Source organism: Melanostigma gelatinosum (genome assembly GCF_949748355.1).
Source record: "Melanostigma gelatinosum genome assembly, chromosome: 8".
Lineage (NCBI taxonomy): Eukaryota > Metazoa > Chordata > Actinopteri > Perciformes > Zoarcidae > Melanostigma > Melanostigma gelatinosum.
Genome location: NC_136641.1, coordinates 25819416 through 25840444, shown reverse-complemented (window position 1 = coordinate 25840444; position 21029 = coordinate 25819416). Strand labels below are relative to the sequence as shown.

Here is a 21029-nt window from a genome sequence, read left to right as displayed (position 1 = left end):
ACAGTACCCCGGTGCCTGCCTGGTGTTGTCTGTTCAGGTCCGTCTCCTCTCGGTGTGTTCAGCTCTGCATGAACACACCGGGGCCACTTCATTCCTACGTCAATATATTTCTGCCAAACTGTTGTTTAGTCGTGATTATTTTCATACAGAACGAAAGTATTACGCAGCAAACTTTCCTGAGCTTTCACACCACGAATAACGGCATCGACCAATCACGTGCTGCTGAACGGGTTCCACCAAGGCGGCAACGTTCGGTTCTGCAGAGTGAAGCCAATGTCTGAGTGTCTTTAACCTGCATTCTCTCTACTGTCCACCAGGGGGCGACTCCTCTGGTTGTATAGAAGTCTATAGAAAATGACTCTACTTCTCTCTTGATTTATTCCCTCAGTAAACATTGTAAACATGAGTTTATGTCTCAATCTCTAGTTTCAAGTCTTCTTCAATACAGCATGATGTTCATTTAGTACATTATGGTCCATTTAGAGTCACACAGACCATAAAGCAGGGGATGCTTTAGGGCGGGGCTACACGCTGATTGACCAGAGCTGTGTACGGCGTCTACGTCACTCCTCAGTCCTAATATGGTCACTTCCTGTTCAATGGTTTCAAAAATAAAAACGTGACGGTGACGACCAAAACGCCGAACTCGAGGCTTCATAACATCAGTCCACAAACCTAATGAGACGTCACCACCACGACGTCCACTTCTTATATACAGAAACCTAATTACTCATTTCAACCTCTGCAAAAGCAGTGCCGACCAAATATGGGCTTTAATATCACACCTGTCTCGTAAAATGCATCTGTCAGCTGTTTTTAATTCATATTGTCGTCCCCTTTAATTAGACGAGATCTTTTAAAAGGCGAGCGCTGGATTTATTTAGTTTTTCTACAATTTCACTTTTCATTTGTCAAGTATTTAATCCACACAGGAGCACACACACGTTACCCTGTGATTACTGAATGAAGACTGTGTGATGTGTGTCGTTAAAGATATGAAAGGATCTGTATGGTGACATGAGGTTTGGGCCCCGCTCTGGTGCACACATGCGTATACTTCCTGTAAGGAGACATTACTGACTGAAACATAAGGACACAGACTGACAACACCATCGCTGTCACTGCGCTGCGTGGCCTTTCAGAGGCAGCAGGTAAAACCGGGAGACGTTCATTCACTTCGTACAAAGACAGAAGAGAGCCTTCTGAAAATATCTTTGCTTATCGTAGTCTCCTTGTAGTGTGAAGACTGACGGGCTCCACAGCATCTCGCCCCCTCTTCTGAACACCATTATTGTCTGTTTTTGGCTCCAGACACCAGGCCTGTGTTGCCTCACACCCACCAACGCAACCCCAGCATGTCGGCAACAGACTCCTCTCTCTCCACTGCACTTCTTTTAATAGTTCCCTGTTTCCACTCATATCACTCTTTGACAGTTTGCAGCCGGAGCCCGAGACAAAGAAGATGCTTGTTTCTTTTGTCCGGCCCGTCGCCCAGAAGAAGAAGAAGAAGAAAAACTAAAAACAAGAGAGCGGAATGAGACGCTTTGACGAGGTCACTTCCCATTCTTTTTTGAATGAGAGCAGCTCCGGAGCCCCCCGTGGCATTCAGCGCATTCACTCTGCATCTCCGCTGGTTCACAGAAGTGACAGCTGAGCATTTAATGATGCACTCAGCAAAAGCGGGATCGCTACAGTTTAAATGTAATCCCACACAAATGTGTGCGTCGCTTCCCACACTTGTGTTTTTCTGAAGCAAATCATGCAATTTGCTGCATTTATTTTAAAAATGTGCACCTCCGTTCATCCTCACTGAAAATGCCCCTGCTCTCCTCCCCCGTGCTGTGTAACAGTAGTTGCAGTGTGTGTGTGTGTGTGTGTGTGTGTGTGTGTGTGTGTGTGTGTGTGTGAGAGAGGCTTGGCAGAGAAACAGACCCCGGCTGGAGTAGCCAAATCTTAATGGAGTCTGGGAAACACAAGGCTTTGGTACGCCAACTCCTGTGTCACTTGGCTGTCAGACACACACACACACACACACACACACACACGGGAGCTCTTCAGACCTCGATAGCCGTCTCGGGGTGTGTGTGTACACAGCGCACGCAGACACACACCCGTTATTAATTCATCCACACGCCTTTTGCAAGCCGCTCGTGTGTCTCAGAGTGTCTTAAACTGGAATCTGCAGCTGAATAAGTCACGTTGTGGCCTTCAGTGGCTCAGAATGGTGTTGTACCCTTTATTCACGCTTCCTCTGCGCTCTCCTGTGTGTGTGTGTGTGTGTGTGTGTGTGTGTGCCTCCTCTACACGCAGCCTCAGCACTGAGAAACGACCAGAGAAGCGACATACCCTTTAGCTTTGCACAATTTTCAGCTTTGTGTGTCTCTCTATACGACACGTGTGCGGACATCGTGCATTAAAAAGGGCCCGTGCTCTCATTTCTGCTTAAATCTGACATTTGAGCAATAGAGAACAACAATGCCTGATGGGCTGCTGCGCGTGTGTGTGTGTGTGTGTGTACATGTGCACAGGGGTAGGAAGAGTACTACAGTAAAAGTACTTTAAATACTCTGTGTTTACATCTTGGTGCTCAAACAGTCAAAGTTGGTGGACAATGTTTTCCTCATGTTTGATATTTAATGTGAAGATGTCGGGCATATTATCTGCACAGAGAATAGTTTGTGTTGATGCTGTTTACATTCCTTAAACGCTCCACAGGAATGTACGGCCGTGTGTTTTGTTGTTGTGTTTTAATTGGGCTACTGCTGCATTCCGTTGTGCATCCCTGTGGTGACAATGACAAGCAAGGATCCTTTATTTGACTACAGTAAGAGTAGGTCAGTAGGTCAAATGTCATCCCGGGTGAATGTTACAGCGTTACCTTCAGTTCGAAGATGGAGAAGATGAAGATATGATGATGATGATGATACGACTGTTAACATAAAGGCTGCAAAATAGATTGCAAGTTACCTGGAACATCATCAGCAACAAGACCCCGTCTGTCCCAAAACCATCAGACGGGCACTCCGCAGTCTGTGCATTCAACTGGTTATTAATGTAAACAATATACACACACACACACACACACACACACACACACACACACACACACACACACACAATATTAAAGATACAACAAACTCTCTTCTGCCAATTAGGGCCAACCAGAAGAGAGACAAAAAATAGAACAAAACGAGTTATTGACGCCATTATTAAGTCAGAACCATGAGGACAATAAAACATCAAGAAAGCAGACAACGTGGACGCGTAAACAATGACGCAACCGCTCGGCACGCGCGCACACACACGCGCAAACTAAGTGGCGAGCCCAGTCAAGTGTGTTGTTGTTGTTACTCACCTTGTGTGAACTGGCACCGTCACAATCTGATCCCGGTTCAGCGCGGAGCCACCAGTCCGCCCGGCCTCGCAGTCCCGGCGCATGCGCAGTATGTGATCCTTCATCTGATTGTGCTCGAGGCGCTACGACCCCGTGAACCCAGCACGTGAACGCAAACATTTGTAACAGCAATCATTTCCGGAGTGAAGCACGTCTCCTCTCTGGTGCTCTGCCCTCCTGCGGCCCTGAACGCACCTGTGACAGGTTCACTGGTTCACGTAAAACAGGAACGCCCAGTAACAACTGACTCTTTATGGTCTTTTTTTATTATATATTGTTATTATTTTTATTGTATAATGTTAGTACCAGGCGTCAACCTTTGGTCCTGCCGAGTGAAGCCGATGCTTCATGTGTTAAAGCTGCATTCTCTCTACTGACCACCAGGGGGCGACTCCTCTGGTTGTATAGAAGTCTATGAGAAAATGACTCTACTGAACACTGTAAACATGAGTTTATGGTCTCAATCTCTAGTTGCAAGTCTTCTTCAATACAGCATGATGTTCATTTAGTACATTATGGTCCATTTAGAGTCACACAGACCATAAAGCAGGGGATGCTTTAGGGCGGGGCTACACGCTGATTGACAGGTCGCTGTATCCGGCGTCCCTACGTCACTCCTCTGCATTCCAAACTCCGTTCATTTATTTTCCTCTTTCTACTCCCTGGTTTGAACGTCTTCCAGGCTCTGTAGAGTCGATTGGCAGCAGAAACTAATTCATTGGCGGGTTGTGTACTTTCCTTGATGCCTTTCCTAACAGGTGTTTTTTCATCGATCCGTCCTGATATTGACTCCCGTCCAGCACCAGCTGTGCATTGAGAAAGTAGAGAAGAAGTGAACGTGTGTGTGTTCTTGTACTCAAGAGCACCTCAACTGCAATCAGGCATCTACTGGGACTGCAGCTGCTGATTCATTTCCTGTTTTTTACTTTCCATTCTCACAGTTCATCAGAACCTTTTCATGTGTTGTGATTTGTTTTTACTCTGGAAACGTAGCCAACAGGTTATTTATCTGATACCAGTCTCAGTTCAGTCCTGATCCTCTGTAAGACCTCCATCAGCAAAGAGACCATCAGAGAGAAGATGGTCTGTTTCTAGTTGTTCTAAATGCTCGTCATCGGGGCCACCGGGTCGGATTCTGGTGAAACCAGATGACATCATGCAGATGAAAACTCCTCCAGCTCAGACTCCAGGAGGAGGAGAGCTCAGCTCCCGGCAGCAGCAGCGTCTCCTCCATCTCCTCCTCCTCCTCCTCCTCCTCCTCCTCCTCCTCCTCCTCCTCCTCCTCCTCCTCCTCCTCCTCCTCCTCCTCCTCCAGGAGCAGAGCTTCTCCTCTCTGGGAGCCAACAATCTGGGGGTTTAACTTGCACTCCTGCCCTGTTCTACTGTTTGTGTTTTCTCCAGCTCTTGTTGTTGTGACTCCTGTCGGGATGCAGCCGAGGGACGAGGAAGCTTGGCACCACATCCGCTCTGCGGTTCTTCATCCTCCTCGACACTGATCTCTGTCTCAGTGTCCATCCTTTGCTGTCCTGCCCGCTCTGACCCCCGTTCACGTCCCTCCTCGTCCAGCCGTACTCGTCTCTTCTTCTCTGCTCATTTCCTTTCCCTCTCACTGCAACACCATCCTTCTTCAGTCCTTCTGTCCCAATGCAGCATCAGCGTCGTGTCCCTCCAGCCTCCTGATTTTCCTGCCAGTGAGCCTCTCTGGTTTTCATCACGCTTACTGATTGCTTCATCCTGTCCTGGTTACTTGATTAAAACTATGCTGATGCCGTGCAGGAGGCCCGCTGACTGCGCTGAAACTCGTGCCTGGTCGACTCGTTTCTATTTTACAGCTCATTTCACTCGGCGTCATATTGAGTCTCACCCTTACCGCCGACGCCACACACACACACACACACACACACACACACACACACACACACACACGATGACCTCACCTCATCATGTGACCTCATCATGTGACTGCAGTCTTGTGAGCCGGTGTGGTTTGAGAAGTGGTCGCGTGCTGTTTCAATTACATTTTTACCAAAATTAATGTTTTTTCTTTATGTATCAATTAGTAAAAGTATATTCATGATACATTTCTGACTATTTATGGGATTAGATATTGTTTCTTGACTGTAATCAAAGAGGAAGAGAAATAAAGTGTGATATAAATGTTTGCAGTGGCATTATACTGCGTCACAGACTCTGTTGGGTGACGTTATTTGGTGTTACACCATTATCCCTTCTTAATGAGCTTCATTCATGCTTTTATAGGGCTTCATTGCTTTGTGGTACTTTATATCATTCGATTGTTAGGCTTGTAATTATCTGGGGTTTTATTGCATATTTCTGGACATACAGTAAATGGACGGCGGGTATATTATAGTTATTATCGTTCATTCATAAATAAACATAAAAAATGTGGCTCAGCATCCAAGAATAATAAATCTACAGGCGAGCTGCTGCATACAATTCCCCTTACAGTTATCAATAAAGTTGGATTGAATTCAATGCATTGCCACCCTGGAGTGCTTTAGATTTGATTTCTTTGAATCTACCATCTAACGTGTCATCACGGACCTCTAATGGTGAGTTTTGGAACTTCCACGGAGCAATGCGGCAGAAAAACAAACGGAAAGCAGAAACACATTTCTTTCTTTTTTTTTTAAACACTTGTAAAACAGAAGTTTACAAAAGAAAACCTGTAAATAGCACCAAGATGACGAACACAGTACCAGACAAGCGTCCACAGGATCAGCGTGTCAGTAGAAACCCGTAGCAGCGTATCAGTCCCATATCATCCACTGTGTTTAATCATTTCTCTAACACAAACAGTTCAACATCATAACAATGCAGTCACTTCATATAAGTTAAAAAAAAGGTAAAGTGTGGAAACAAAACAAAAATGCCCTGTGGAATAAAATCTCACGGGGAAATATTGTCCAGCTATGCAACCGTAGGTGTGTCTCTCATTCTGCGTCTTCCTCTCCTCACCTCACTAAACTCAGTACTCAGGACATCTGGAGGGGGGGGGGGGTCATTTGCATCTGTGCAGATGGGATTTGAAAGCGACAGGAGAGAGAGAGAGGAGAGAAGCAGAGGAAGTCACTTGAGCCCGAATGAGAAGCTCACACAAAGTCTCTTTGTTGCAAATGAAATCTGTAGCTCAAGATGCTACTGGTCTCATTTTTGGTTGCCGCAGTCTTTGACCTCCCCTTTCAGCTCGGCCAGCTGCTCCGAATGCGCGGCCAGGGTGCCGTTGACCTCGGACAGATAGGAGTCCGAGTGTCTCTCGAGCTCCGCCCTGATCCTCTCCAGGTGCTCCGTCAGCTCCCCCAGGCTGCCGCACTGGCCCTCCACGCTGCTCACCCGGCTGTGGACGTCCTTCACCTCCCTCTGCACCTCTGTGGCCGTGCTCCGGCAGCCCTGCAGCTCCCCGGCCAGCCGCCTCTTCAGGGCCAGCAGCTCCCCCTTCAGCTGGGCCAGCCGCCGCTCCCCGGCCCCCAGGAGGGAGGCCTGGTGGCCCACCAGCTTGGTGATCCCGTGCACCTGGTTGACTATCTGGTGCTCCCTCTGCTCCCAGGAGGCGTTGGCGTGGCCCACCTCGCTGGCGATGAATCTGATGGAGTCCTTCAGGCCCTTCAGGGTGCGGTTGACGGTGTTGATGTTGACCTTCAGCAGGGTGATCTCTCCCAGGACGGCACCCTCCGTGTCCTCCTGGGCGATGTGGAAGAGCAGCTTCTGCAGGGTGCTGTTGAGGCGGTCCAGCTGGTTGGAATGTGAGTCCAGGCGGTCCGTCATCTTCTTCCCCATCCCCTCGCATTCCTCCTCCACTTCGGCGACGCCGACGCTCCCCGCTGGCGGGGCGGACGGCGAGCAGGAGGAGGTGCACAGGAGCTCCAGGTCTGTTAGCTGTTTCTGAATGCCGTCCAGGTCTCCCTCCACCCTCCTCCTCACGGACTCGATCTCCGTCTCCAGCGCCGGGACCACCTGACCCTCCAGGAGCGCCGGAGCGGTGGCGTTGCTCAGCTCGTCCACGGCCACGAACACCCTCTCCTCCAGGCTCGTCAGCTTGTCCTCCAGCAGGGCCTTGAAGCCGTCCAGACCGCCGGGGAGCTCCGGCGCTCCGTCGGGGCCGCCCTCCGTGGCGTTGAGGCGGCCCTCGATGTCCACCAGGCGGGTCTCGATCAGCGTCTGCACGTGGATGCTCTGGTCGGTGAGGGCGGTCTGGAGCTGGCGCTGAGATTCTGTCAGACCTTTGACGGACTCCTCCAGCCGCAGCACGCGCTGGGACAGACTGTTCACCTGCAATCATCAGTTAATCATCAGTTCATTAGTGATGCAATTAAATATACAGACGCTCGTCTGTTAAACAACGGCGGTGAGAGTGGTGATTCAACATCATACATATTCATAGAAACAGCGGCCTGCGGACTGAAGCACGAACTCGCAGCAAGACAGCAAATAAGCACACGGCCCGAGATGTCAAACTAGTCCTCTAAACCTTCCGTCTACATTTTGAGTCTCGTCTCAAGAGTTTTCCTTTCATGGAAACCCCACGAGTAAATTGACTTCAGGACTTGACAGATTGCTCTACTCTATATGCCGCACCTGTCCGCAGCAGCTCTCAGTGAGAGTCAGACCCTGGATCTGAGCCTGCAGAGAGCCCAGCTCCTCCCGGATTCCGGTCTCTCGTCCATCCAGAGACTGCTGCATCTGCTCCCGGCCGTCCATCTGCTCCCTGTGGCACTGGTTCTGCACCTCCCCGATCTTCTCGTCGCATTGGCTCTCCAGGCCGGTCAGGCGGCGCTCGAAGCCGTCCAGGATCTCGGCCCGCACGCCGGCCAGCTTGTCGGCCAGGATCTCTTCCACGTGGAACGTGGAGCCGGGATGTTGGACGGGCCGGCTCAAAGCTTCGTCCAGCAGCCTCTTCAGCTGGCCGTCGTGACCCAGGACCATCCCCTGCAGGCGAGGAGGAGAGGAAGGTAGCCTTTAAGGAAGGGGAGCTCGATATTGTATCAATCTTTTATGATGTAAACTATGAACATTGCATGGAGGGATGTTGGGATTCAGCATTTAGCTTCCTTTGGTGATTCCCATCTCTACTCTGTACGAGCACACTGGTACCTGAATCTCCTCCAACATGTGAGTTTTGGCTCGCAGCTCGTCCTTCACTTCCGTCACCCGTCCTGCCAAGTCTCCGAATCCAGTGAAGCTTTCTCCTCCTTCCAGTCCATCAGGAGCCCCGTCTGGGATCACCCCGAATCCCACCGTGGAGTCGTGCACGCGGGGAACGTTCGGGAGCAGCGACACCAGGATTTTGTTGGTGTCTTCCCGCAGAGACGTGCGCAGACGCTCCTCGAGGCCAACCACCACCCCGGTGAGGGTGTCCAGGCCCTGGGTGAGGCGGCGCAGGTCCTCCTCCATGCGGTCCAAGCGCTCACCGGTCACTCCCGAAACCCCGAATTTGTTTCCTGTATTTCAGAACAGAAAATCCTTGTTTTACAGGGCGGTCAGAGCTTCACAGTCAATTGGTTGGTGCATGTTCTCACCATAGTTTGGTCTTCCATTCCCAGCAGGCAGCTGTCCTGTGGGGATTTGTCCGGGGAAGGGTTTGCCGGGCTCCAGCTGGCCTCCTCCGGGCCTCTGGTCCACGGGGGGCCGGGGGCCGTGGGGGAAGCCCTTCATCCCCGGGCGATGGGGAACACCCCCGCCTTTGAAAGGTGGCATCATGACATCGGGCAGCGACGTTGGTCCATCATAGCAGTTCTCTCCAGAGTAACCGGGACAACATCTCCACTCCAGCTCAGTCACCGACTTATAGCCCACCTTGTACTTTGGCTTGTAGAACGTCCTGTACCTGCAGGAGACATGACGGGAAACACCTTTACTGTCAGACCATAAGAGTGTGTTACCACCGTCATGCCCGCTGTGATATGTTCCCAAAAGTCAACTGGAACAGCTAGTGAGCGTGAAGGGGGGTCGAGCTGGCGCTGCAGGTCTGCATTTATTTTACGTGTGAAGGTTTTGAGACCAGTTTCAAGCTCTTTTATTACCAAACGCACAATGATTACGAAATACAAAGCAATGAAGACCTCAGGCTCCATTAAAAGCGTATATAATACAAAACAATTAAATCTCATAATGTAAGAAACAGTCAAATAAGACAAAAAATTGTTAAATAAGTTAAAATATTGGGATAAAATACATAAAATATGAAATAAAGAAGGCTAATATTTGCGGTCAACAGTATTTCAAATGGATGAATTGAATGTAAAGAAGAATGTAGTCATGTATGTATAATAATAAGTTATACATTACATACATTACAAATGGAGTGGTTTGAATGTGTCCCTGAGTCTGGTGGTTCAGGACTGGATGCTGAAAATAAGACTCGGACTATCCCGACAGTTTCCAAAGCAAAAGGGGAAGAAATGAACGTGATCTGAGTCTGTGTGAACCGCGAAGAGTGAACCACACGTTCTATCACACGTTCTATCAGAAGCGTTGAAGAGCACAGAGGGCCGAGGATTAGTTAAGTTAAAGTATTACTTCAGACCTCAGCAGAGATGAGAGGAGCTCTTCGGCATTTTTAAATGTGCAGAGGATGAGATGGTGCAGCCGGCGTCTTTTGAGCTGATTTACTATTTGTTTTTTATCTAAATTGAATCAACACCACTGTGTGACGTGACCTCGACCACAGCGCACCGCGTGAACACCAGAGAGCAGCATCGACACAGATTAGACTCTCCGGCGGTTCTCCTGAGGCAACTATTTAAAGCTCAAACTGAAAACACTCAACAAAAGCTTTCAGGTTGTGGAACTTCAAAGCCATTTACTTGAGAAAACCTACATGACAACGGGACACTTCTGACCCCAGATGCACTTGGTGGTGTACTCGGCCTTCACGTAGGTGGACGCTCCGTCCTGCATGGTGCACGAGACGTTCTTCTGGACCACGAAGGCGCAGTGGTTTCTGTGGGGACGGAAGAGGAACATCAGAGTTAAAACAAGCACCGACGCGTCAACAATACAACACTGTAAAATGAAGAATGTGTCATTTCTTCTCTCTAGAATCAAAATAAATAGTTTCTCAAATGACAGTTTGTCATATTTAGGAATACTTCCTGCAGCCGACATTTCTCCGAAAACAATCCAGAAGATAAATGTGTGTTTTTGATTTGGGGTGAACTGTCCCTTTAAATCTGCTGCTGCTCCTCCAGCTGGCTGATGATGAGATTACGTCGTCCTGACAAATATGCAATTCAAATATGAAGCGATCTCGAGTCTGTGTGGGAGCTTCACTGCACCGTGTACGAGCTTGATGATTCCGTCTCTCCGCTCCTCTGTTGTGTCGCGGGGCTTTGTTTTTGTTGGAGTGCATTTTTTATTTGAGTTAATATGCCCAATTTAAAGATACACAAACATAACAAAGATCAATAATATCACAGAGCAGGAAGGGACAGGACACACACTGGCATTATTTAAAGCCTGCATCTAAATAATGTTAGACTGTCACAATATTATCGAGAACAAATATTAATATTCACAATATATGACTACGTAATATTGATGACAAAGTATTTGAACAAGATTTAGGATATATATAATAATAATAATAATAATAATAATAATAACACAAATAGCAACAATAACGATACAGTAGTTTAACTGCCTTTACTTTCTTTTAGTTATAATAAGCCTTGTAACACTGATTTGATATAATAATGAATAAACGCTGATATCTAATGTAGCAATACAGCTTTAATAATATTTATTCCAAATAGCAGTTTTGGTTTGTAACCAGATGTTACGAGCTCTGAAGGGCCATTGGTGGAGGAGCTTTCCTGTCTATTGTATTATGGATAACGTAAAGTGTGATTTAAGTGTTTAATATAAATGCTTCCTTCTGGCAATAATCAGAATAATGAAAGAGTTTCACTCGGACGGATTGTTTCCTTCCAGGCCAAAAAAATAACAATTCATGAACTGGTTTCTTTTGGACGAGCTCGTCGATTTTGAGCTGAAATCATTTAAGAAGACAAGAAACAAGAAACATCGCTGACACCGTGTATTTGGACCTCGGCGGTGTTTCTCACACACACACACACGCACACACACACACACACACACACACACACACACACACACACACACACACACACACACACACACACACACACACACACACACACACACACACACAGCTGTTTCAGGACAAATAGAGGAGTCTGGAGGAGCAGGGAGGGCCCCTGGGGGGGGGGGGGGGGGTTCAGAGGGCTAACAGGCCGCCTGTCAGAATCTGTGAGAAACCGCTGACTGCGCTGACAGCGTTTGTGCGTGTGTCACTCTGCCCGTGTTGACATATGTTAATAGCGGTGAAAGGGGGTAAATGGGGGGGGTGGGGGGGGCAGAATGACAGAGCTCCCTTTCATACCAGCCTGACAACCTGCTGCCGGCTCAGGCTCTGTGAGGAAGTGGTGGTTAAGACCTGAGCTGATGTGGTGTGATGGGACTTCTTAAACTCTCACACCAGCCATTTTGACTTGCAGCCTCAGATGATTTGTGGTCGGGAGGAAGAGTGTTCTTCATGTGTAGCTTCGGCTCGTTGGCATCGTGCATGCTGGGAATGGACCGGTGGCTTGGCCTCCTACATATGGACCCTTTTCACAGCTGAGGTCATGATGACGTCACGGTGTTAGCTGGAGGCCAAACAAAGGAAAAGACTGGAGGCTGAACACGAATCACCTCAGCGATGTTGGCTGCCAGCGTCAATGCATGCATTTGAGAAGATAAACTGTGATTGGAGGCTCGAGCAAGCTACAATATCGCTGGAGCTTCTGCTGAACCTCAAAGCTGCTGTGCCGCTTAGTTATTGGAGAACTGGAGCGCTGTTACAACGCTGCTAACAATTAGCGTCTTTAAATTGTCTGCCAGCAGCAGCAGCAGCGGCAGCGGCGGCAGCGGCGGCAGCGGCAACAGCAGCGGCAGCAGCGGCAGCAGCGGCAGCAGCGGCAGCAGCGGCAGCAGCGGCAGCAGCGGCAGCAGCGGCAACAGCGGCAGCAGCAGCAGCAGCAGCAGCAGCAGCAGCAGCAGCAGCAGCAGCAGCAGCAGCTCTTTTCTTTACGAGCCCTGAGGAGGGTAACCGAACCCTGATCGCTCCCTCTGCTGCTCACAGAATACACACAGAGCCTCTGCACCACAATAACTGATTCATCTATTTAACATGTGAAAAAAGACATTTGCACAAGCTCACATTCACGTGGTGATGGCCACAGAGACAATACTGTCATCCAGAGAATAGCATCACTTCAGTGAGCGGGTTTAAGTGTTCAATTGTAAAGAAATCTCAGGTGAACTGCAGCACAACGCGTTACCACTGAGTGTTTCGTGATGTGAGAGTTCAGGGAATGCTTTCATACGAGGATTTATGAAATGTGATGGAGAGCAGGTAACAGTGCAGGAAGTGTGCGCTTCTCACATTACACATCAGTGGAGTGAAAAGTGGCCATGTTCACCGATTTCTTCTTTGTCAGGTGCACATCTGGGGGGGGGGGGGCAATGACCTTAAGACTCACTCACAATGACAAGTGCATGAATCCAGATGTACGTCGGGTGAAAATGAAAAATGAAAAAGCTTCTCTTGGTTTCTGTGTCTGCTCTTTGCCTGTTTTCACAAATCTGTCAATGTCATTTGGGTCCGTGAGTGATATTTGATCCTCGCGGTCTCACAGAGAAGGTTTCTGTGTCTGTGAGAATCAAACGGACGAATCCGTCTCTGCTGTGGCAGAACAGCTCTTTACAGGACGAATGCTGAGCTTCAACTTGAGAGACAGTGAGAGTGTGAGCCGACACACACACACACACACACACACACACACACACACACACACACACACACACACACACACACATTAAAACACATGCAACGGAGCTCTTGGTGCTTTTTTATCTTCCATCCACAGGGACCACACAGCTCTGTGGGATGATTGCACGAGATTTATCCACAGAAATACGAACCCTGTGATCCAGCATGATGTGTGATCAGAGGAAGAGGACGGAGAGAGAGAGAGAGAGAGAGAGATTCTCACACCTCCTCCCTCAGCCTGTGAGGAGACGAGGTTTTATAGAGTATAAATACTTTGCGATGTTCCTTTTCGCGCTCGTTAGTGACAGACGGGAGCGGTTGGCCACACAGGACGACCCAGCGGGGGCCAGACAGTAAAAGTCACTTCAACCTTATTTACGACGCACATTTAAAAAGCAACTAGCAACGGGCAACGCACCAGACAACTGCAATTTTGAAGACGTCACACTCTGTTTGCATCCTCAGTCTGACGTCGCCTCCGCTCTGATCGAGGGTGAAGGGATTCCATTTGGCAGAATCCCAAACTTTCTTCTGTTCCTTCAGCTTCTGAAGCTTGTTTCTGCCTCCTCTTCAGAGACCCTCATCTTCTTTTTTTGTGTAACTTCTAAAACATATGGTGTAATCCAAGGTGTTCCCTTCGTAGCAGAGTTTAACATCTTCTTCCTGTCCTCCTCTCAGGCTCGGGCTTCACCGTCTTCGTCACGCTGCTTTCGGACGGTCTCTCGTAGGTCATCTATTTCAGAGGGGAGGTCATCTATTTGGCTGCAGAGGCCTGAAGCTCCGCCCCCTGCTGCTGCACAGAGCGCCGTGTGCTCGTTTATTCAAGCTTTGAACGCGTCGCGTGTCCGGATGCATAATTGCACGGTGGTATTGTCGAGCTTGTTCTGTTGGACTGGTCAAAGACTGAGCAGCTGAACTATTCCTTACCAAAGGTTGGTTGCTCTCTACAACTCATGTTAATTGTATATTTCAGATATTTCTGACGATATTTCACATATTTCTTGTGTGTGTTGAATGAAACTTTGAATTCCACTGTAAACGGCAAGAAAACACCCAAAGCCGAATGAATAAAGTCTCCAGTTGATCCACACCCTCACTGAACCAGCCAACCCCAACCGACTGAGCGCTGATTTAAATTCCTCAGCGTATTGAACTCTGCGGTGAACCTCCCACCTCCACCTGACCTCCGTCCTCCCCAATCAATATCAAAACAGCCTTCCCCCCCTGAAGGAAAGCCACAGTTCACGTGTTTCTCTCGCTTCACTTCCACTCTCTCTCCTCACACACTGCTGTTGAACACTAACAATGTTGTGTTTTATTCTGTCGGTGGAGCGCGTCATATTGTGGCTGCTAGTCTGGTCCCACTGTAAATATTTCCCGTACAGCAGTACAGTTCTTAAATCGCTTCACAGCCTCCCATGGGGGGAGAAGAAGAATTCCCATCTCAGACTCTCATGCCGGGGCTTTTTTTTTGGCAAATATTATTGCAGCTAGACCTCCACCCTCTGCTGGGCTCAAAAGAACTCACCTTTTAATCCCCCTCCCCCTTTTCAAATTACCTCCCTTCTCCTTTTTTTTCTGCAAAAACTGCAAACGGCAGGTAATCTCTGTTTACTTATCTAAGCGCACCCGTCCTGCTTCTGTTTCCAATATTGTCTTTTGTTTTTACTCTTTCGATTCTTCAGAACGCCCTCCCTCGGTGTTGCCTCACCGTGACCCCCCCCCCTACCCCAACATCTCCTCCGTTGCACTAGAAGGCCCCACCTTCCTCATGACTGACCGCTCTCTCACCTGCGGGGGTTCCTGACCGTTTGAACCCGGGCCACTGCTGCTGCCTCTGACAGATTTATGAGCGGAGCGGAGCCGGATAGCAAATAGGACCTTTAACAGCCGCGTCTGTGGGGCTAACGGCTCCTCCTCCGGGGCCCATCTCTTTCCATATATATGCTTTTAATGAAAACTGTTCCCGGCCAACTGGCAGGTCTTGAAGGCCCCGTGGTGCAGGGTTGACTGACGTTGCTCTTGTGGACGCTGATTAGGGTTAAAGGAAAGACGTGATACTTCCAGCTCAAAAGGGGATCGCTCCGACGTTCACAGTCAGCTCCATGCCAGTTGTGGTTGTTACATCTTAAAGGCAGACCATTACTTTTACATGTGCTTGAATCTGTGCAACCAGCCTCTAATCCGCAGCACAACGATAAAACCATGTAGCTACATACGTTCACAACTTCTCGTTAGTTCCTATCCGTAATGGAGCGTTTGGATTGTTGAAATAAGTCTCTTTGTTGGACAGTCTTATGTTCTTTGTGTTGTTTTGTTCTATTTTTCCCTTGGAGTGCAGTAAGAGGCTCAAACACCGGTAGTGAAAAAACACACAAATATCTTATTCCGCAGGCATTTCCCAAAGCACATAATCTGCTTTGAGTAAGAATAGTTTTCTGTGTTCTTGAAATAAAAGGGTTTTCAAACGGAATTGTTGGACTTGTCGGGGGTCACTGCACCGAATGTGCTTGGCGATACAAATGAATAGGAATGTGTTGTACAGAAGTCGGCTGCTGGATAAACCAAAGCATCGCTTTCTCTGACGATAGGCCCTGATGTAATATTTTTAGAGAGTCAAAGTAAAACCGGAAGAAGGAAACCCTCATTGAAAATCCCATTGACATCCTTGAAATTGACAAACACCATTTCCCCTTAAGACCAAAGAGTTCCCATGTTAAACCTGAGGGCTTGACAAACGAGGTCATGGGGCTGTGGCTCTACTTTGGACTCCCTCCAGATGTCTGAGCTCCAGAACCTTTTCTTCTTAAGGTGAGCCAAGTCACCGCAACGGAGATAACTTATTTCAATCGCTTCCATCAGCGATCTCATTCTTTCGGGTTCTACCTGAAGCTCATGACCGTAGGTGAGGGCTGGAGCGTAGATCGACTGCTAAATCAAAAGCTTCGCCTTCCAGCTCTTCACCTCAACGGTCTGGTACAGCGATACGCTGCACCAAACCAACTGCTGATCTCAAGCTCAACTCCAACACACCTCTTTGGTTGCCCCAAGTGAGCCAGTTCACGCATGTGAAACAAGGATTTGAAGGAATGGACATTTTAGGAAATACGCTCATGTGCTTTCTTGAGCGCTTGATGAGAAGACTCTCATGTCACTCACTCTCTCAAAACTCTAAAAGACCCTTTCACAAGTGCAGTCTATCCCTGATGTGTTCAGGAACCTGTAGCGCACAATTTCCCAACCTCAAGACCTCGGAAATCTGTAACTTTGCAGGTACAAGAAGCATGTAACAGGTTACCGTGAGCGCTTTTCACGTGAGGCGAGCAAACCGATCGAAACATTCCGCTGACGACGTCTTTGAATCTGTGACTTGTTCTTTAGGGTGAAACATTTACACCAATGCTTTTGCAGGTGATTTGACCCCGAAACTACATGTGAAAAGAGGCTTAATATTGCGCAGAAAGGTCAGTGAAAGCAGCAAGTCGGATGAGTATGTGTTGGGGAGGATCTGGGGAGTTTACTGGCCATCCTCTGTCCAGCCCCTGGACACTCAACACAAACTTACACCAGTAACCCATGACCTCCAACCTCCAACCAACTCACTGACCCTTTCCCCCTTGATCTCCGTCCCATACATCACTGAAAAGCCCCAGGATGTGTCGCGAATCTGATCAGTGAGGACTGTGCAGAGGGAGCTGAGGATGAAGAGGGGAAAGATGTCTACAGGATGAAGATGGGGGACCAGCTACAGCAGAATAACACCGTCGGGGTCTGGAAGGGCCTCAAGGTGATTTCTGGGTTCAAGGGGCCCAACCAACAGCCTGAGGGGGACCAAAAGTGGGTGAATGAGCTGAACTTATTTTTTAACAGATTTGACCAGCCATCCACCCCTCCCCCCACCCAGACCTCCCTGCTGCTGCAACCCACATCATCTGCATCCCCTGTGGATTATTACCCCCCCTCCCCCTCCACCTCCCCCCTTCCCCCAGCTCCCCTCCACACCTCTCATACTCAGCACTCCACGACCAGCAACCCACCCCCCAGCATGTCACTCAACCAAGTGAGGAAGGAACTGAGGAGGATCAAGGCGAGGAAGGCCACGGGTCCAGACGGCATCAGCTCAAGGCTCCTCAAATGCTGCGCAGACCAGCTGTGCGGGATAGCGGAGCACGTATTCAACTTGAGCTTGAGGCTGGGGAAAGTACCACAGCTATGGAAGACATCCTGCGTGGTACCGGTACCAAAGAACCTGCGGCCCAAGGACCTCAACAGCTACAGGCCGGTGGTGTTGACATCCCACCTGATGAAGACCCTGGAGAGGCTGGTCCTTGCCCATCTCCGCCCTCTAGTGAGTTCATCCCTGGACCCACTTCAGTTCGCCTACCAGTCCGGCATCGGGGTGGACGACGCCGTCATCTTCCTGCTGCAGAGATGCCTCTCTCACCTGGAAAAGGCTGGAAGCACTGTGAGAGTCATGTTCTACGACTTCTCCAGTGCCTTCAACACCATCCAGCCTGTGCTTCTGAGGGACAAGCTGGAGCAGACCGGGGTGGACCACCACCTCACTGCATGGATCCTGGACTACCTCACCAACCGTCCACAGTATGTGCGGATACGAGAGTATGAGTCAGATCGGGTGTCCTGCAGCACAGGGGACAGGGAACCGTTCTGGCTCCATTCCTCTTCTCCATTTACACCTCGGACTTCAAACATAACTCTGCAAACTGCCACCTGCAAAAGTTCTCTAACGACTCTGCAATCGTCGGCCTCATCTCCGCCGATGATGACAGAGAATACAGGGAACTAAACCAGGACTTTTTAGGATGGTGCCAGCGGAACCGCCTCCACATCAACTCCAGCAAGACCGAGGAGCTGGTGGTGGACTTCCGCCGGGGTAAACGCCCTCCTCCGACACCGGTGAGCATCCAGGGACTGGACATTGAGGTCGTGAAGTCGTATAAGTACCTGGGTGTGCACTTGAACAATAAACTGGACTGGACTGACCACGCTCACGCTCTTTATAAAAAAGGACAGAGCAGCCTCTTTCTGCTGAGGAGACTGAGGTCTTTTGGGGTGCAGGGAGCACTCCTGAAGACCTTCTTCGACTCCGTGGTGGCATCAGCCATCTTCTATGGAGTGGTCTTCTGGAGCAGCAGCATCGCGGCAGCTGACAGGAGGAGACTGGACAAACTGGTGAGGAAGGCCAGCAGCGTGCTGGGGTGTCCACTGGATACTGTGGAGGTGGTGGGAGACAGGAGGATGATCAGCTCTCATCCCTGATGAGCCACGCCTCCCGCTCCATGCAGGACACTCTGGCAGCTCTGCACAGCTCCTTCAGTCACCGGCTGATTCACCACCGGTGTCTGAGGGAGAGGTACCGCAAGTCCTTCCTCCCCGCTGCTGTCAGGCTGCACAACAAACTGCTCTCTCGGTAGAACACTAACACTTTGAACACGAACACTTTGAACACTTGAACACGAACACTTTGAACACTTGAACATGAACACTTTGAACACTTTAATTCATTCACCTGGTGCAATATCTAATCCGTGCAATCCCGTGCAATATCCAATACGTTTCAGTATTATCTTATATTTTTATTCCGTCTGTATATTCTGTATATACTGGTATATTTAATATTCTTCTTTACTGTCTTATTTTACTACTGTTTTACTGTTTAGTTTATTATATTACTTGATTTTTATCTTTTATTTTTACTTGTGAGCAATGCTGCTGTAATCCTGTAATTTCCCCACTGAGGGACGAATAAAGGATTATCTGATCTTATCTTATGTGGCATCTGCTGGGATCCCTGATTGATTTATACAACGATCGTTTCCAAGCGATGGGTATGTGGCTCTTGGATTATGTTTCACCTGTTGTGCATTTTGTGGTACGGTGGTTCTTTGAAAGGCAGCACAGAGAAAGATGCTTGTTTTTTCCTTTGTGATCTGTATAATTACGATAGGAATCAAATATCGGGACTGAAAATGTCAGATCGGTGTTTCCATAAAATAAAGAACAAAATATCAAAAATGTCAACATTAAGAAATGTTAAAATGTAATTTCTTTAAATGAATATTTGCCACTTTGCCGAAGCCTTTGACCGAAAAACTCACTCCAGAAACTCTGCACTGAGCCACCGAGGCACAGTGTTCATGGCCCATAGAGGCTTCTATGCAATGAAGCTGTGACGGTTACAGAATAAAGAAGTATTTTTGTGTATAAGGACACTGAGTGAGAGGAAGGACTGTGAAATCAAATGACTCGCTTTGCTGCCAAAACACAGAGAATTCAACACACACAAAAAGTCAAACAGCTGAGAATTTTTAGAAATCTCTCTAGAAAAAACTGGCGTTTTTGACTCTGCGGTCAGTTAGTTACTTGCTGTTAGAAACAAGAGTTTGTATTTACAAGCTGTAAACGCGCAGGAGTGTAATCCTTCACACATATATGGACACACACACACACAAGCAAGCTATGGCAGCTGTGTTATTTTTAAGTCTCTTTTCTTTTCCACTGACCGGTCAGGCCGACAACAACTGAGCTCATATATCTGTAGCGGCGGTCTGACACCGACACGTCCCCGGGGCCCACTGTGTCCAAGGTGGGTCAGCAACTCTTGTACAAACACTATAGTTGGACACAGACGGACACACACGCACACACACACACACACACACACACACACACACACACACACACGGGAGAACACATCACCAGCTGACCAGCTGTCATTACCGATCAGCTGGTTCTGTAAAGAACGATCCAGAACGTCTTGTTGTTCTGCACATTTTGGAGGTTCAGGCTTTGGAAATGTATTGAGTGAAGATAAATAAACTTCTTTGGTGTCACTGTCAAAAAATGAAAATGGATGCACCATAAAGACACGTACAGGAAGGTTTCAAATGTCAGATGTGAAGAACATAAAAGACGCATTCTAGAAGGTAAAGCGAGATAAGGGGTGTTTTCTGGCTTATTAGAAGAGCTGGGATATTAAATATAAGATGAGTGGAAATAGAGGCAAGGAGAAGGATGGCTATATATCTAAATATATACAGTATATTAGGTGGAAAAGTAAAGCTTTGTTTATCCCCGCACTTGGCACCGTAGCACGAGCCTCTGCAGAAGGCGTTCATGGTCAACACGCTGTTCGCTGCATTTGGACTGTGAAGGACCAAGAAGACAACGAGTGTAACCGGCAAACCGCCATTAAACCAAACTCCTCACTGCCGGGGAGGGATTGTAATTACCTCTAAACTCATATCTCATATTTGTACAAGTCCCGTAAAGAAAGAAGTCAAGTATTAAAAGCATCATAGAGAAACAAAGATTTAACATCCTGGAGACAATTTGATTTGGCTGCTAAATATTTACTCAAATGTAGATTTTTAAGACCTCACGCCGGCTTCACTGCATAAACCGAGCTCAAACAGGTGGAGATGGACGAGAGAGGGATGCTGAAGAGCCCGTTGCCCTGGAGGCTGCAGGGTAGAGACGGAGCAGGGTCCTGTGGCAGTTGGGGTGAAGCAGCAGGTAGCTGGGGGAGCTGTCCAAAGACATAACCGCTGCCGGGGGAAGCCGAGCAAAAGAGAGACGGGAAAAGGGAGGACAAAAAAAACAGCAGGAGCCCCGCAGAGGAAAACATCAGCCATCAGCAGGCTCTGTTACATCTGCAGCTTTGTGGCTTTCAGATGGTTGATCACATCTGCTGATGTGGTTTGATGACAGCAGTCACTGATCAGAGATCACTGATGAGACACTACAGGTGAATAAGAGAAC

General features: G+C 48.4%; 1 protein-coding gene across 2 annotated transcripts in view; it reads right to left on the bottom strand.

Annotated features, from left to right (window-relative positions):
* Positions 1 to 5617: 5617 nt before the first annotated feature.
* Positions 5618 to 21029, bottom strand: part of emilin3b (elastin microfibril interfacer 3b) — a 19056-nt gene continuing 3644 nt past the window's right edge. Inside the window, exons 1-6 of one of the 2 annotated variants that reach the window (XM_079272766.1) lie at positions 13666 to 13892; positions 10233 to 10355; positions 8932 to 9239; positions 8507 to 8853; positions 7991 to 8341; positions 5618 to 7684 (exon numbers count right to left, since the gene is read on the bottom strand). In XM_079272766.1, coding sequence (XP_079128892.1) covers positions 6563 to 7684; positions 7991 to 8341; positions 8507 to 8853; positions 8932 to 9239; positions 10233 to 10312 — 2208 coding nt within the window. In that variant the 5' untranslated portion in view covers positions 10313 to 10355; positions 13666 to 13892 and the 3' untranslated portion in view covers positions 5618 to 6562. Of the gene's footprint in view, positions 7685 to 7990; positions 8342 to 8506; positions 8854 to 8931; positions 9240 to 10232; positions 10356 to 13665; positions 13893 to 21029 lie in introns of those variants that run through there. The other variant, XM_079272765.1, reaches the window with a different exon arrangement.